Genomic DNA, 16836 nt, shown 5'->3' with positions numbered 1-16836 from the left:
TGTACTGCCACTAGCGCCTAGATGCCTCAGGTATTGTACGCCGCTATGAATATAAATAAATAAATAAAAATAGATTTACAAAAGTCCAAGGCTGGCTCAGAAAACTTGGAAGGGATGGCAGAAGACCTGGAAAAAATAAAAGAAATACACATTTTGGGAACTTGTTTAAGAATACTCAGATACCGCACACTGGAAAGTGTATTTTAAACACAGATCACTCCTTTGAAGTTTTTCACCTTTTTACTCATTCTCTTCTTTTATTAAGTTTTCCCCCATTCTCTGAATTTACAGCCGTGGGGGCAGGGTGAACTGACTGTTGTAACCGCAGCTTCGTGATTTAACCAAACAAATAGTGTGATCACGTGGAGTGTATTTCTCTTCTCCTTATTGTATATCAGTTCCCTTACTTGCCAAAATTGCTAGCGCCGAGCACGACAGAATTTGGCGCTATAATAGCAATGGCCAACAGTTCCAAGTGCAGAAAGCTCGGCGGAGACTGCCTGGAAGTGCTTTTCTCCTTCAGGGTCCGGGCATGATAGAGTTAAAAGGGCCGTGCAAGCACCGCAAGTACTGAAAGCCGAGCCTTCCAAGTTGCCAGGAAGAAGGCAGGGTGCTCAGTGGAGCTCTGGAGAAGCGGCAGTGGACGGCGGTGTTTCGTAGGGGACCCGCTTTTGAAATGAGGGGTCAGGGCACTCAGGTGAGTGGCTGCTCGGGGAGGCGCGGGGTCCGGCTCTGCTATCTCATGTATGTGTCTAGCTGTCCGCAAAGGGGTTAGCCACAGCCAGACACAACAGGAGACGTGGAACGAGTTCCTGTGGAGCGCTCACTTTGGGGCAAGCCTGAGACAGAGGTTGGGGGATTAAAACTAGGGTATTATGGTTTCAACAGGTCATTACTTAGCCGGTGGACCACGAATTGCACTGCTCACGGCGTCATTCACTCCCGAGAAGGCAAAGGGCTGAGATTATGAACACACCTGACCGGCTTCAGGCAAACGTCTTGAAGAGAATTCTATCTGCGTCTGTCAATGGGGCATTCAGGAGACGCTCGGCGTCCTGCCCAGCGGCTCCTGCCGTGGCAATCCGCTCCCCGGCTGGTGGGTTCTTTTAAAAGAACCCGGGCAGTGAATGGGCACGGGGTCTGCATTCTCTTCTGACCCACCTGTGCAGGTGCGACCAGCACCTGGTGGCCGCTGGAGTCTCTGTGACACTCGCACTGCCGTGACGTACTCGGGGTTTCGGCCCAGGTAATGCACCGACGACCAGGCCGATTATTTGGGCTCCATGTTAGGGTGACGAGTTTGAAGCCGACGGCTTCCGCAGATGTCGTACTTTTTTGGGAAACGCAGCTTCAAAAAATGTGAGCATGTCATGGCAGGTTGCAGGGCTGACATCCACCTCAAACCGCTGGAAAAGCTTCCCAAAGTTTTTTTGGTTTTTATAAATAGAGTACGTTTCAAGTTGTCTGAGTGGCTTCACGCATAACACATGCTTGCTTGGAATGGAAAACATATGCTGGGGTTCAATGCCTGGGCTAGGAGCCTAGTCATATCAGGCAAGCGATAGGCTTGTATAAAGTATTAAAAACACAAAATATTATTTCGTTTTATAGAGATGACTTGAGACTTACATAACCCATTTTAGCGATACATAAATTGGTACAGTAACATGTTCAGCAAAAAGAATATATTTGTAGCATGTTTCCCTATCTCGAATGCTAGTTTACAAATACCAGTAGGCAAGTGAATGCGGGCCACAAAAACTCTAATCTTAGGGGCCGATTCATGGGAAAGTGCGCATTTCTCCCGCAAGTGCTGCACGCAAGAACGACACTGCATGAGCCTGCGCGCAAAATAAAAAATGCATATGTTCATGGAATTCTCTGTGCAAAGTACCCGTATACGCAAGACGCTGCCGAAAAGCCCCCGACACGACCCCACGCAAAGCAAAAACAGACAGAACAGCTACCTTTGTGTGCAGCTCCGGGTGCAAAAACACGCAGCCTTGAAACAGTGTGTGGGGTCCCCCGTAAGCGGGCCTGTATCTCGGGGCCCCTGCGCAGGGTCTCCCGTAACTGTTACCGGAACCCCGACAACATGCGTACGATACTTCATAACTCGGGTAAAACTCTGAAAATCTGCGTCTGATCCCCCGTAAATCATTCCTACACCCTGCAACACTGTGTACGCACACACCTAAGTGCAATCGGATCCCAAGCTGCGTACACGCACCCCTAAATCCAACATGCAAACCCTCCGCCACGCTGCGATTCCTATGCGCAAGTGTTCTTATGCCTGCCTTCGGGTGCCGTAGAGATGGAGGGATTTGCATGGCCATTTCGTAGGCGAGAGGTTGCGCATTCACATCCATGAATAAGCTTTGGCGTGCGCATTTGTGGGCGTGCCATGGACTGCCTGCGACCCGTCACTCACTCATGACATCCACTTTTTCCCTTGTTCTTCCTCATTTTTCGAGTTCCAACCCCTACTTCACCGTCTGCGCAGGCCTCGCCCCCGCTCTGCGTGGTGTCTCGCGCAAGGCACTCTACCGATTGAAGACATGTGCAGAGACTGTGCGAACTCCACGCAAGTTACGAAAAATTGCCACGCAGTCAAATCCATGACTCAACGAACGGGTTTCGCACGCAGAATGGCGCGCAAATCCCAGAGTTTCCAAGCAAATAGTTCCATGAATCGGCCAATTAGTTTATACCAGAACTATTAAAACTGAAAGAAACACTATCAAATGCACATGATCATCATTTCAAACAGCATGCAGCTTTAAAGACCCCTCTCTAATCACCCGCCATGTGTTCCTCTTAACGGACAATAGTCACTCGTAGCCATTCATCCACCTCTGTATCAGCAACCCCCCCTAAGATTTAAGACACATTAACGTGCCTAAATGCAAAACAAAAACAACCCAGTGCAAATGTCACCTGTGCTCTGAAGTTCGTCTCTGCGCTGGGAACAGCTGTTCACTGCACGTGCAGTTTCTTACAGTGGTCAGGGCAAAATCTTTTAATTTTCCTGGATCTGAATCCTGGGAGTCATTTTTTGCCAGTTTGTGAATCTTGGGAAACCTGGCCCAGTTTCAGTGCTCCATTCAGGACTTTATGAATTGGGGGAATCTCCCTGGTGGGTGTGAAGGCATTGGAAACTGTAGTATAATATATAGCGCCTTGAAGTTTATAGCAACTCACTGAATGTGATGGCATCTTGTTACCAGCAATGACGCCCAAGCCCCCAAACTTCCTACCCAGAAATAATTGCTCAGGGCATGAGTGATATTTTCTGGGATGCATACATTATGCAAATATATTGCTGATATTTTCTTACTATGGCTCAATTTTCCAAACCGTGATGTGTCCTTCCACTCCATCATGGCCAGCTAGAGATGATTAACTTTGCAAAGTGCAGTAGAAATGCAGACTCCCATCACTGAGCTTTCTTTCTCATCCTTTTCTACTAGACTGTATTGTGGCCCCTTTTCGAAAACATAGGCATGTTCCCCTTCTCTGTTAATAGTGTGTATTGTGGGTCTGCAACCATTAGCTCTCTAGATGTTTTGGACTACAACTCCCATCAGCCTTAGCCAGCAGAGCCCATAGTGAGGGATCACATGAGTCGTAGTGCAAAGCCCCTGGAGGGCTGCAAGTTGCAGATCCTTGTGCTGTATATTCTTTGCTGTGGAATGGGCAGACAGGTGTAGGAAAGGCTAAGGGACATCCCTGCCAAAATGAGCTGGTGTGAATCGAATCTGCCCACGCAAGTCTCTCTGGCAAGTGTGCTGTCAAGGGCACCATTGCAACCCATTATTTAAAAGTTTTCTCTGACAGAAACCTCACCTCCAAACCGGCTACTGTGGGCTAGGGTTGCCGTGCCATGCTTATTCGCTTGCACACACTCTTAGAAACATGTTTACAAGCCTTGAATTAAAAGGTTCACCAAGCACCACTCCAGATATTAGCATTTTTAAAGCGCTCACGCAGCCTGCAGGTGGGCATCGAGTCGCTGTTACAGGAATTGGTTTTTTTTTAGTTGCGTAATTGTTTTATTGACTAAGTTGCAGTTTATAACGCGCTTAAACACCCAGAGGTTTCTAAGTGACGACCCGGGATCGAACCTGTGTTGCTTCGTGGCGCGCACGTTTCCTCCCGGGACATGACTTGTATCACTGGTGTATTGCTTCGCTGATCTCGAGTTCACGGCTTGAGTGCACGGGTAGGAGAAAGGCTGTGTGGTTGGAGCATGATATGGACAGTAATGATAGATGCTGTGCTTTGCGCCAAGGATGTAATAGGGCCTAATTCACAGAAGCTTTTTATATTGGCAAAACCCCACTGGAATATGCTCTGTGAATCAGGGCCTTAATACACAGAGGTTTCTAAGCGCGGACCGAACCTGTGTTGCTCCATGTCGTCTTGCTTCCAAGACGAGCGCGTTACTCCTGAGCTATCCTGCCGAGATGTACCCCCTGCGCACGCAATGCAACCGCGGCGGACGCCAACACACTGATACCAGGGTGCAAATCGAGAACCGAGAGGGAACATGTGACACATTTTAGCTGTTTATTTGCCTGAAGAGCAGACGTGGACTGAATTCCCAAAGAAAATCTAAAGGTTCGTCCAGCCAGCCAGCCAGTAAGGTCGGATGCGGCTGAGTGACGCCGTTTACTTGCAAGACGTATTGTGGGTCTTGTATTTTCCAACTGCCTAAGGCCACACCGCCATCGATGCCTCCCTGTTAAGCACATATTTCAAACAAAAAAAAGTGTCATGTCCGTTTAGCTCATTGTGCTTATGTGACTTCAAGTTCTCCTAGCCAGACTTGCGCAGTTTATTTTGTATTTATCTAATTGTGTATTTATCAAGCGCCTGTCCAGCAAATGGCGTTTCAAGGCACCACAAGACAAGGGGGGGAGGGGGGGGGGGGGGGGGGGGGACTAAGCACTCCCTTCTGTTAAAGAAATGATTTTTCCCGGAACGCGTGAGTTGATTATGGTGGGGGACGGAAGCTTGCGGGGATGGGGGGGGGCAGGGGGAGGGGTTAAACTACTGTCCCTACTGAACTGATACAGTCAGCAATATAAGCGCAAAGCTCATCTCCGATGCATGGAGGTGCGCCGTGCTGATACTAACCTGCAGCAGGCGCTCAACCCTTCAGCTATCCCACTGGCGGGAAAAGCATGCTGTGCACCGCGGTACCTGTTGGAAGCTCCGCGCTGACCATCTTTCGCCAGGGAGAGGCGCCTCCCAGTGGCTTGTGTGTAGCCACTGGTTGCCCACCGTGGGCAGGCTCTCTGTGCCTCTCGCCTGCCCTGTGCCCCCTACTCCTGGCTTATTCCAGCCCCGGCAGGCAGGCAGGCTGCTGCGGGAGGCAGTGTTTTCACGCAGTGCTGAATCACACGTGAGTGAGTCACTGTATATTGGGATGAGCGAGCAAGGTGCACATCTGCAAACTGTATGATGAGGCATCGCGGGGAGATGTGCTCTGGCTGGGAAGCCAGTGTGCGAGGCAGCAGCAGGCTCCTGCGGTGCCCCGCTTCCCTTCGCTGCCAGAGGCTGGGGCTCAGCTGATCCACCGGATTCCAGGGCAGGAGCGGCTCGGATCAGGAGACAGGCAAGCATCACTCCACCAGGCAGGGGTGAGTCCCGTCCCTGGGTAGGATTCTGGGATGGGCAGTATGGGTCTCGGGGTAGAAACCGTTCGGATTCCAGGATAGGAACATTTCAAATGCTGGGAGCTGGTTTATGTTGGTGTATGTCTATGTGAGCGCCTTGAGGCCTATGGGTGAATGGCGTGATACAAAAAACAATATAGATAGATAGATAGATAGATAGATAGATAGATAGATAGATAGATAGATAGATAGATAGATAGATAGATAGATAGATAGATAGGGATTAGATCTAGCCTTGCAAGGCACGTGATGACTGGATCCCTGGAACATAAATGTTCCGGATCCTGATTGGAACTACAAGTTTGATGGGATGGGAACAGTTTGGATCGAGGATTAGGAATGATTTACCTGTTGCGGATGGGAACATATTATGAACTCAGTAGAAAATCGATAGGTATCCCAGGATAAGAACATTTCGGATCCTGTGATAGAAATATTTTGGACCCTGGAATAAGAGCACTTTGGGTCCTGCGATCTATGCACATCCGGGGATAGGAAGGATTTGAATCCCAAGATAGAAACAATGTGATGACCAAGATGGGGCAGTTTTGCAACGAGGAATGCACATTGTTTTCGAACATGGGATAGGAGTGAATTGGAGCATGGTTTTGGAATGATGTGGGACCTGGGTAGGAATGAGATGGAATTTTGATTGGGAAACATTTGGAACCTGGCATAGCAATGATTTTGGACAAGGGATACTAATGATTTGTAACGTGAGATAGGAAAGAATTGGGACCTGAGATAGGAATGATTTGGGACCAGGAGTGGGAATGATTTGGAACGTGAGATAGGAATTATTTTGGGCCTGCGTTATCAATGATTTGTATCTCAGAATATGATCCATTTGACTTTAAGGCTCGCAGCAACTCCAAATCAAAGTCAAGACAATTGAGATCCCAAAACTGGTGCAAATCGGATCCCAGTATAGAAATCATTTGGATGGCAAGATAGAAATGACGTGCATATATATCGCTATAGGAACAATTGGGAACTGGGATCCAAAAGATGTCGCATAACAGGATAAGAGCAATGATTCCCGCTGTAGAAGTCGTTAAGCTGCCTTATTTAAGACTCTGCTTCAAGTCAATTTCCCCTTTCTCTTTTAAGGTGGCCATGCTGCGCTAGACTCCAGCTCTTCACCAAGGAACACTGGACCTGAGCACGCAGAAATGGATGACTTGTCAGTATTGGACCTGCTGGCCTGCCCCGTGTGTGCAGGGAGGCTGGACGCCAGTGCCCGTGTGCTGCCATGCCAGCACACCTTCTGCCAGCCTTGCCTACAGAAGGCCGTGAACTCAAGGAAGGAGCTCAGATGCCCCGAGTGTCGGACACCGGCCTACTGCAACAGCGTTGAGGAGCTGCCCGCGAACCTGCTGCTGGTCCGCTTGCTGGAAGGCATCCGGGGCGAGCAAGCGATTGTCCGGGCCAACTCCCTGCGGAGGGCGGGAGGTCCTCCTCTGAAAGGGTCCCCCAGGAGAAGTCGGGAGCTGCAAGGTGTGTTACCGGGACACTACAGGCTGATCCAGTCGGGCAGAATCCCAGTGGAAGGGGTAAGTGACAACCAATTGTGTGTTATGGAGACAACTCACTGTTCATGATGGCAATATTTAGTGAAAGGTGACAGTTGGTCTTCCACGGTAACATGTTATTTTGTGCGATCAGAAATTGTCTTGCACAGTGACAGCTTATTGTGCATGGTGTCATTTCATTGTGCATGGTAACCACTTATTGTCCATGCTAACAACGTATTGTGTGTGGAAACTTCCTGAATAGGTATTAGTGTTTATGGCAGTGGTCCTCAAACTTTTTCATACAGGCCCCCCTGAGTAAAAATATTGTTTCTGGGAACCCCTCCACCCCACTCCCCACACTTAGGAGTTGAGGGCCCTGCTGATGTCCAGGGAGGGCCCATGCACTTAAAAATATTCGCTGATTTTCTACAACTTATATTTTCAATTAAACACAGTCGTCTTAATCTGTTTTAAGGAGGCTGGTGCACCCCTTGACATCCTCCCCTCCCACGGGGGGCCAGCCCCCACTTTGAAAACCACTGGTTTGTGGTGACAGTTTAGCGTGTACGGCGGAAACGCATCGTGAATGGTGGCAACGTGTTTTTACATTCTTTTGTACATTCTGCCAGTCTATTGGGTATGGTGACTATTGTGCACAGTGACAGCTTATAGTGCTTGGTGGCAACCGATTGTACATGGTGATAACGTATTGTGCATTACGATGCAATATGTGCCCTGCCCCAGGCACTGCCGAGGCAGTATGCAGCGTGTTATTATGGTGTTACTCACGCGCTCACCTACGTCAAGCGAGCCGGTGTAATAAGCGAGCATTGTCTCGTCTGTTTATTGTTAGCGTCTCCGCCTCTCGAGCATTTATTCTCTTGATGTAGACTGCAGCGTGCTTTCGTGTGACAGGCGGGTGTGGGTGTGTAAGAGGGCACATGAACGCCACGGCAGATGCACCTCAAAGCATGACGTCTATATCACACTGACACGCACCGCTTAGGCCAAAACACGCCTGTGATTGCTGAACGTCTCTGAGAGATGCCTTGGTCACCTTGAACACGACTCGGCAGGCATAGCGTCATTCCCAGATTGTGCTTGGAAAGGCCGAATCTGCAAAGGGGCGTTTTTCGTGCAAAATCGGCATATCTGTGCTTGCTTTTTTACATTCTGTGGCGAAGCCCCTTTTTAAAGGGCTGCTGGGCCCTGTTGAGCACGTGGCAGGCAGGTCGCACGCAGTGCTTCTTTTGCACTGCAACATTGCGGTGAGTTTATTCTGTTGGGACCCACATTTCTTAGGTCATGCGTGTTTTATGGAGCTCAACTTTCGGCATTTGTGTGGTTTGTTTGCGCTTCCGCTAGTCTGTGTGGGCAAGATATAATACTTCCGGGTAGACCAGCCTAGGCTCCTAGGGTAAGTAGTGTTTTGCTGGTGGGCCCATGATGGCCAGGCTGTGGGCTTTGAACGACTCCTAGGCCTCATTACAAATTTGCCGGTCCCGGAACTACGCAACTGGTATGCTTGCCGGTACCTTAGTTCCCACACAGATAAACTACGAGTTGTGCTCGCGGGTGCCTTTCTGCCCGCCAGGTTGGACCTGGCGGGCAGAGCGGCACCCGCGAGCACAGCATGTCACATACACCGGCACCATTCCCGAATGGTGCCGGTGCATCCGGGCTCCCCATTCCCATTGAGCCCTATGAGCCCTATGGGGCTCAATGGGAATGGGGAAGAATTTTTTCCGGCACCCTGGAATGGGCAATTACCGGGTCCGCCGGGGTTGCAGTACCCCGGTAATTGTTCATTCCAGGGCGCAGGAAAAAAAACGACTCCGGCTGTCCGCCAGGGTCGTAATAAGGCCTATGTGTTTTTGTTAATTTGTTTGCCGCCTACGAATGGTCCAAAGGTTCTTTCACTACTGCTCGCCCCTACACCCACTGCTTCCACGGACCCTAGATCCACCTCCCCCCAACCCCCACAGCCCACGCTCGTCCCATGGACCTCTGCATGCCACTCCCCTTTTCGAGTGCCAGGCTCTCCGCCTCACTCCCTCAAACAGATACATTGTACACAGTGTTCCAGGTTGTAAGCGGCATTAACCTTTGTTTGCAAGAAAGTTCCATCTCCTCAGATATGGCAGAAACAGCTCCCACTTTCTTGGTGAGGTGGGGACTGAGGGCGGAGGGGGCTCAAGCTCGGGCCATTGCCAAGACTCAACCCAGCCATTTTAGATGCTGTGCGCAGTGTACCTCTTCGCTCTTTTGCCCGGAAGTGGAACACATGTTGGGCAAAGACAGCCATTCATTAGATGGCTGGGCCTGTGGTCAGAAACCCTGGTTCTCTTTCACAACACATTTGCCCCCGTCCCTCCGACTGAGGGCCGCAATAAACTGCAGGCCCCCAAGGACTTGACCTAAACAAAAGCAATATATGTGGGAGTGTGGCTTAAGGAACACCAGGGTCTGCACCTGGGCTAACATTTCAAGGGTGGGGGCAGAATGGGACTAAACCTTCAAACGTTGGGAGAGGTGCTAACTTAAGAGACTGTGGAAGAGGGGGCAACGTATTTGTGTGGGGAGTAGCTAGCTTTTTACGCATTCTAATGAGACTATTCTATCGCAGTTGCAATGTTACAAGCAGTTAGATCGCTCCTTTAAGTCTGAAAGCACCCATTTAAGGACTGCTGCGCAAATTAACAGTCTTCTGTCGCCTCTCTACGCTTCCAATCACTCCCCTGGCATGCAAGTACTAACCCCACATCACGATTTCAATTTCCTAAAAAATTATGCAGGTTCTAACAATGAAATGCTTTACGTTACTAATGGCTGTGCCTTTGTTAACAACGAAGCCCAGACACTGTTTAATGTCTTTGTACTGTTCTATCCTGCCCCAGCTCTGTAGGTTAGCTAGGTCGAGTAAACACAGCCCAAAATTTTAGGGTTTGGGGGTTGGGGGCTAGAGCCTGATCAGTATTATGAGGGGATATTGATGTTAGCTTGACTCCTGTGAGGACACAGTACCAGGGAGGAAGAGGAGGAGCTGCAAGGACCAAGGTCCTTTAGTTTAATAAAGTGAAGTACAGAGTTAACACGTCTCTGTTACTTTCCCTCCCCAACAAAAGGGGGGTTAACAACTGGCGACGAGAGCAAACAAGCCGTTGCCTGCTTTCAGCCAGGGAGGAAAAGGAGGAGCTGCAAGGACCAAGGTCCTTTAGTTTAATAAAGTGAAGTTCAGAGTTAACACGTCTCTGTTTCTTTCCCTCCCCCAACAAAAGGGGAGTTAACAACTGGCGACGAGAGCAAACAAGCCGTTGCCTGCTTTCAGCTGTGACTTTTGCTGCGTCCTGTTAGCTACATGGGTAGCTTCCTGCATTCTGTGTCCTTTGATGTATCCAGCCGGTGTTACTCTGGCTTCCCGCATCCTTACGCATTCCCACTCCTTATTTGCAGTGCTGCTGAGTGTTCCTTTACATCTACTGTAATCCCTGTGGGGATCCAGCCCACAGGTGTCCCCGTTCCACTTCCAGTGCTGCCCGAGCGGTCCTTCCTGACAGCTAGAGTCCTCGTTGGGATCCGGCCTATGTCATGGGTTACTTCACGGTTGTGCGGCCCAGTCCAAGCCCCATCTCCACAGAGCAGCGCATACAACCGTGCGCGTGTGCCTGGGGGCACACGTTGGATGCCAGAATCATTTATTTATTCACAAGACCATAAGGAGAGTGCTGTGAAATGCAACACGCTCCCTTCAGTGGCTGCATCTATAATTACACAGAGAGAGTGCTTCGTTGGACCCTGGGTCATTTTGAATTGCCGGCAAATGATATACTGCTGCCCTTAAGGAATGCACATATGGAATGTGGCAGACTAACAGAGTGACTGGACTGGAATGCTGCACTGGGGAACACTGCTTAGCCCAATGTAGCTGCCAACACCCCGCAAACCTCATATCCACTTCACCACAGCTGTATTGACAGGAGTGGCTGGCACCAGGCACTGTTTCGATAAGGTGAGAACACGCCAGGCAGGCCGGGTGATCTGTGAGAGTTCACCATGGTAGATCAGGCAGAAGACCAAGGGGTGCCACACCAGGGCAACACAAACATAAAGTTTGTGATGAAACCATGCCCGTTTAGCCTGCAACCTCTACATGAAAAGGGACCACGTTGGACCGAATGGGTGGAAGACTTTGATGATTTCATTAGGGCCGCTGGGGAAGAGAAGTCACCGGTCGTGAAGGACATTTTCATGAACCTTGCTTGGAAGGAGATTAAAGGTATCCTCAAGACTATGCCGGCGGGCAAGAGGACCACCTATGATGAACTTGTGGCAGCACTGAACAAGAAGCTAGTGATACAGCCTAATAGAGACTATGAGAGATATATATTTAATCAATGTTATACATCTCCAAAATTAGACCGTGGAAGAGTCCCTCACTCGACTACGGCAGAAGTTGGTCCACTACCAGTTCTCGGACTTCTCTGATGATGAGGTGGTTCAACTTTGCATCATAGAGGACTGTGTGTCATCTGCATTACAGAAGCAACTGCTTAAGAAGCCGCTCAGGATTGTCGAGGTCATAGAGATGGTGAGAGTCCGCAAAAGAGTTGAGATCAAGGCGACCACCATGGAGACGCCCAAGAAGAAGGGTGACAAGGAGGAGACCATTGCAGCGCTCTCTGTGACCAGGGAGATAGAAAGGGGTTCTGGTCACAACCCAACCATGTTACACTGTCTGCAGAGAGACGGGTACACGCAGGTGCAGATGGACCCCCGTCCACAGAGACTATGTTATTGCTGTGGCCAGACATTTCCTCATGCTGGCATGTGCCCAGCCATCAGCCAAAGACACTCAAAATGTGGCAGTGAAGGTCACTTCTGCACAGTCTGTCGTGAAGGGAAACCATTCTCAGCTGGACGACAACCGCCAGTGACGCCCATGGGCTGACGCGCACCCGCCAGGTCTAGCCCGCAACAGCAGTGGAGACCACCACCGATAAGGGCCATGGACCAGAGCCAGGACTATGGTGAGACCTTGGGCGACGAGCAGCCACCACAGCGGGGTACGGCACGGACCAGTATGAATACCCCAGAGACATATACTATGAATATGATGAGTACTCACAGGAGCCATACCCTAAATATACAGACAAGTTCATCAATTTAATGGATGGCGAGCAAGAATGAGCTGATGCCCCGAAGGAGATGGTCAAGAGGGGGCGAGGAGACACACTGCTTCCTGATTGACACAAGCTCCACTGTCAACATAATGGGAGACCAGTAATTTCTGCAGATGGGAGACAGGAGAGATTTAACCCAGGCCAAGGTGCACATTTTCCAGTGGGGATCCAGCACGCTGCTGCCAACACTTGGACAGTTTCAGAAGACACTATTGCACAATGGGAAGACGACTGACACCACCATCCACGTGCTTAGGAGCCCAGTCAGCGGGACATGTTTACTCAGCTACCGTACCTCCAAGGCACTGGGGTTGATAGATGGTCACTATCAGGACAATTAATTGGTTTGTTGTAGTGCGAACCCAGTTGAACATCAGAGCATTGCTCATATGACCGGAATCATGATAGGGCAAGAAGTGATTAAACATGCATTTCCGGAGCTATTTCAAGGACTAGGGAAGCTCAAGGACACCGTAGTAAAATTACACATTGACAAAAAAAATCAGGCCGTCCCACAGCTCCCCTGGAGGATATGGTTTCACCTGCAGGAGGCAGTGTCTCAGGAGCTACAACAGTAGATGGACAATGATTTCATTGAGAAGGCAACAGGTCCCACACCATGGATTTCTCCCCTAGTCATGGGGCCAAAGGAAGGAAATGATAAGACTGTGTATTTATATGAGGGTCCCAAAACCGTGATAGAGAGGGAAAGGCACCCAGGGCCCAAGATCGACAGCTAGAGTTACACCCCGAGTCGAGAGTGGTTACGGCTTTCTCCACTTACGAAGGTCTGTTTCATTACAAACACCTCAACTTTGGGATACCTTCAGCCGCAGAAATATTTCAGGAGGCCATTAGGCAGTTACTAAATCCTGTGAGGTCAGTCTTCAACTACTCTGATAACATTCTGGTGTATGGAACGTCTCAAGAAGAGCATGAGCAAGCCCTCATTGCGGTGTGTGACATTCTGAGTAGAGGGGGCTTACACTGAACTATAAGAAATGCAAAATCAACGAGGAAAAACTGCAATTTTACAGACACATAATCTCAAGCCAGGGGATGCCGCTGGACTCAGCGAAAGTTTGCACGATCAGTGAACTTCTAGCACCAACTCAAGTGGCTGATGTCAGGTCATTCTTAGGAGTGGCAGCGTGCTGTGCCAGGTACCTTCCACAAAACGCTATTACCACTGCACCACTACAGAGGTTGCAGAGGAAGGAAGAGCTGTTCCGCTGGTCGCAGGAATGCCAGACAGCATTTGATACTTGTACTTGTGAGTACTCTCACCACTTTGTGATTGGGAAAACTTTCACTCTTGTAACTGACCACCAAGCCCTCGTGTCATTGTTCGGCAAACTGTGGACAATAATGCTGCCTAGAATAGAGAGGTTGGGCATCTGCCTCCAAGAATACGATTATACCATTGTCCACCGGCCAGGGGGGGACAACAACCCAGCCAATTACATCTCACGACACCCGAGTTTGAGGCAGCAGCCACCAAGAGAAGGGGATGCAGAGTATCTCTGTTACGTCACTGAGCAAGCCATGCCGCCGGTGCAGATGACCAAAAGAACTGGGCCAGGGATCGCATAACGGCCCATCCATTGTTATGGGCAGGGCACTGGTGAACACCAACAAATCGAAAGACTATAAGCGGCAAATACCATGCCATAGGGGTGCTAACATGCAGGAGATGGATTGAATGGCAAAAGTATGCACAGAGCTGGGCGTGTCGGAACAAGGGATACTACTGAGAGGATGTTGCCTCATGGTACCATCAGCCCTTCCAAGGGGGCTGGTCTTTAAGTCACATGAGGGACACCGAGGGGTGGAGAAAACCAAGAAGATGCTGAGGCAGACTGGGTGGTTCCCATTCATGGACAACATGGTGCAGGAAGCAGTCAGGAAGTTTTTCCCATGTCAATGTATGGCCAAGAGTGATTTGCCACTCCCGCTACCTGTTACCAAGATCCCTGAGAGGGTGTGGCACAAAGTGCGATGGACTTTTATGGACCACTGGAGACGGGAGGCTACCTACTAGTGATTATGGATGAGTTCTCGAGATTGCTGTTTGTAAAGAGGGCTGCCTCCACGGCATTCACTGAGGTGGCTGGTGTAACTGATGAGGTTTTCAGTGAATGGGGCATCCCCCACACTGTGAAAATGGACAATGGACCCCCATTCAATGCCACGACTTTCACAAGTTCACGAAACACCTAGGGTACAGGCACCAGAAGATAACTCTACTGTGGCCCCAGGCCAATGGCATGACAGAGCAGTTCATGTCATCTGTCCTACGGGACAATACAGAAGGTATGTCGATACTAAAGGGTGCTTTGCTGCATGCTGCAGTACTACAGAAACCCACCTCACACAGTGACAGAAGTGCCGCCTGATAACCTGATGAGAGCCTTCAAAGCAAAGATGAGGCTACCCCAGGCAGATGGAAGGAACGGGCAAAAACAGAAGAGGCAGAAGTCATAGAAGCAGATCTATGAGAGAGAGAGAGAGAGAGAGAGAGAGAGAGACGCCACAGGGAAGGAAATAGCCAAAGAACGGACTCACTGGAGGGGAGGGGCGAAGATGAAGGTTTTTGGTGAAGGAGATGAAGTCCTGGTAACACAGAGGATACAGAGAAAGACAGATTCGAGATAGGAAAGCATGCCGCTGCGGGTGACAGAAGTGAAAAAGACAATTGGTCCATGCCACTAACGGGAAGAAGGAGATGACCAGGAATGCATCTTTCTTCCATCATCTCATACCCGGGGGAGAGAGAGCATCGAACCAAGAATATACCGGGACGCAGGACACACAGGAGATGAATGGAGAAGATGAAGGAGGAGCTGCACAGCACGACAGGCTGATGTCTTCGAAAATGATAGTGAGCGGGCTGACCGGCCAAGGCGAATCGTCAAAAGACCCAGTAGACTAATTGAAGAGATATGAGGTGGACATAAGAAGATATGTGTGGGGGAGGTGTTACAAAGGGAGATTGACGTTAGCGAGTGTCCTGTGAGGATACAGCACCAGGGAAGAAGAGGAGGAGCTGCAAGGACCAAGGTCCTTTAGTTTAATAAAGTCAAGTACAGAGTTAACTCGTCTCTGTGTCTTTCCTTCCCCAATCAAATGGGCTTAACAATCTGCTCAATGGTGTTGCGCCACTGAGGAACACATACCGTCCACTGTACGTAAGGCAAACACCTTACCCAATACCACACATGCAAACAGCCACAGAGCGAAAGGACCTCTCCCCCTTTCCATGGTGCCCCACTCACCCCGTGTTGAGGCAGCCCCCGGATGTTTCACGATGGCGTGAAAGAAGTGTATCACTGAATTCGAAGCCCGGCCCACTCTCAGGGAAATGAGTCATAGATCAGGGAAACTTTCCTGACTCCAGGGAGACTTAGTGGCCTGAGCGTGCTTGTGGAGACTGTCCTAAGGAAGCAGAGATAAGCGGAGCAGGGCGGGCATACCTTGCTATGTAACGCACCATGTACCTGAATGAATCACACTGCACTACGATTTGTGTGGCATAAAAATATAAGCTGCATGCTTTTTTGCTTGCAACACCAAGGCACAACAAGCAACTCAGAAAAACAAACTCAAGGTGCTCTATTGGGCACCTCGTGGTCCAGGTGAGTGAAGGATGCCGGCAGCCAGATGGTCTTTCAAAGTTCCTCTTAGTACCCGACAGCAGACTTTCCACTGTCCCTGAGCTCTGTCTGGCAAGGCCTATTTTGCGTCTGCAAGCTGGACGTTTGCCTCTCCAGCCTTTACCATCTCTTCCATTTCTGGCTGGCGCCCCTTATCTGTCCAACTGGCATTCTCTCCTCTGCGCCATGCCGCCACAAGCGAGTGGGTCTCAGGCTGCTTCGGTTCCCCCCAAAAGAACCCTTGCTGTTAGTAAAAGGATAACCTGTGCCGATTAAAATGTAACCTAGTGTTCGTGCAAAACTTCTCTAGCGCCTTTTTTAATTTTCTCCTCAATGTTTCCACCGCCTTTCTGCATTTGGCCCCGTGCCATATCCTCTTTGGCACCACTTCTGACAGGAATGTTTCAGTTTCCCTCCAGCAGTGGGCTATGCTGTTTGGTGAGTCACACATGTCCTTTTGCAACTGCCTTCTCCACAACTTTTCTACATCATTCCCACCCAAGTGTATTACCAGGTATTCTGGCGGGTCCCGGAACCAATCAAATCAGATAGTTTGTCATGTATACACTCTCATCTCATGCCCGGGGTCCCCCACCAGGTGGTGATCATCTTTCGGAGAAACAGGCCGTGCTCTACATCCTCTATCCACCTCCTGGCCCAAGTCACAAAAGAATGACCCACGATCCATGCTGATTTGTATGGACCGCCACCTGCAGTGGAGAACATGTTGTGTTACACCAAGTCTTCCCTAATGTATTTCTTGAAACAATTAGATCTCAACCCCTATCCCTTTTACCCCCTTTGGTCC

General features: G+C 49.8%; 1 protein-coding gene across 3 annotated transcripts in view; it reads left to right on the top strand.

Moving 5' to 3' along the window:
- Positions 1 to 596: 596 nt before the first annotated feature.
- The window catches only part of SH3RF2 (SH3 domain containing ring finger 2), a 274927-nt gene continuing 258687 nt past the window's right edge, over positions 597 to 16836 (top strand). For 2 of the 3 annotated variants that reach the window (XM_069652450.1, XM_069652447.1), the window contains exons 1-2: positions 597 to 697; positions 6792 to 7234. In XM_069652450.1, the coding sequence (XP_069508551.1) occupies positions 6854 to 7234 (381 nt within the window). In that variant the 5' untranslated portion in view covers positions 597 to 697; positions 6792 to 6853. Of the gene's footprint in view, positions 698 to 5310; positions 5646 to 6791; positions 7235 to 16836 lie in introns of those variants that run through there. The other variant, XM_069652448.1, reaches the window with a different exon arrangement.

The sequence above is a fragment of the Ambystoma mexicanum genome, chromosome 3p (assembly GCF_040938575.1).
Source record: "Ambystoma mexicanum isolate Mex_15411 chromosome 3p, UKY_AmexF1_1, whole genome shotgun sequence".
Lineage (NCBI taxonomy): Eukaryota > Metazoa > Chordata > Amphibia > Caudata > Ambystomatidae > Ambystoma > Ambystoma mexicanum.
Note: the sequence above shows the minus strand (reverse complement) of the source record. Positions and strands in the feature narration are given on the sequence as shown.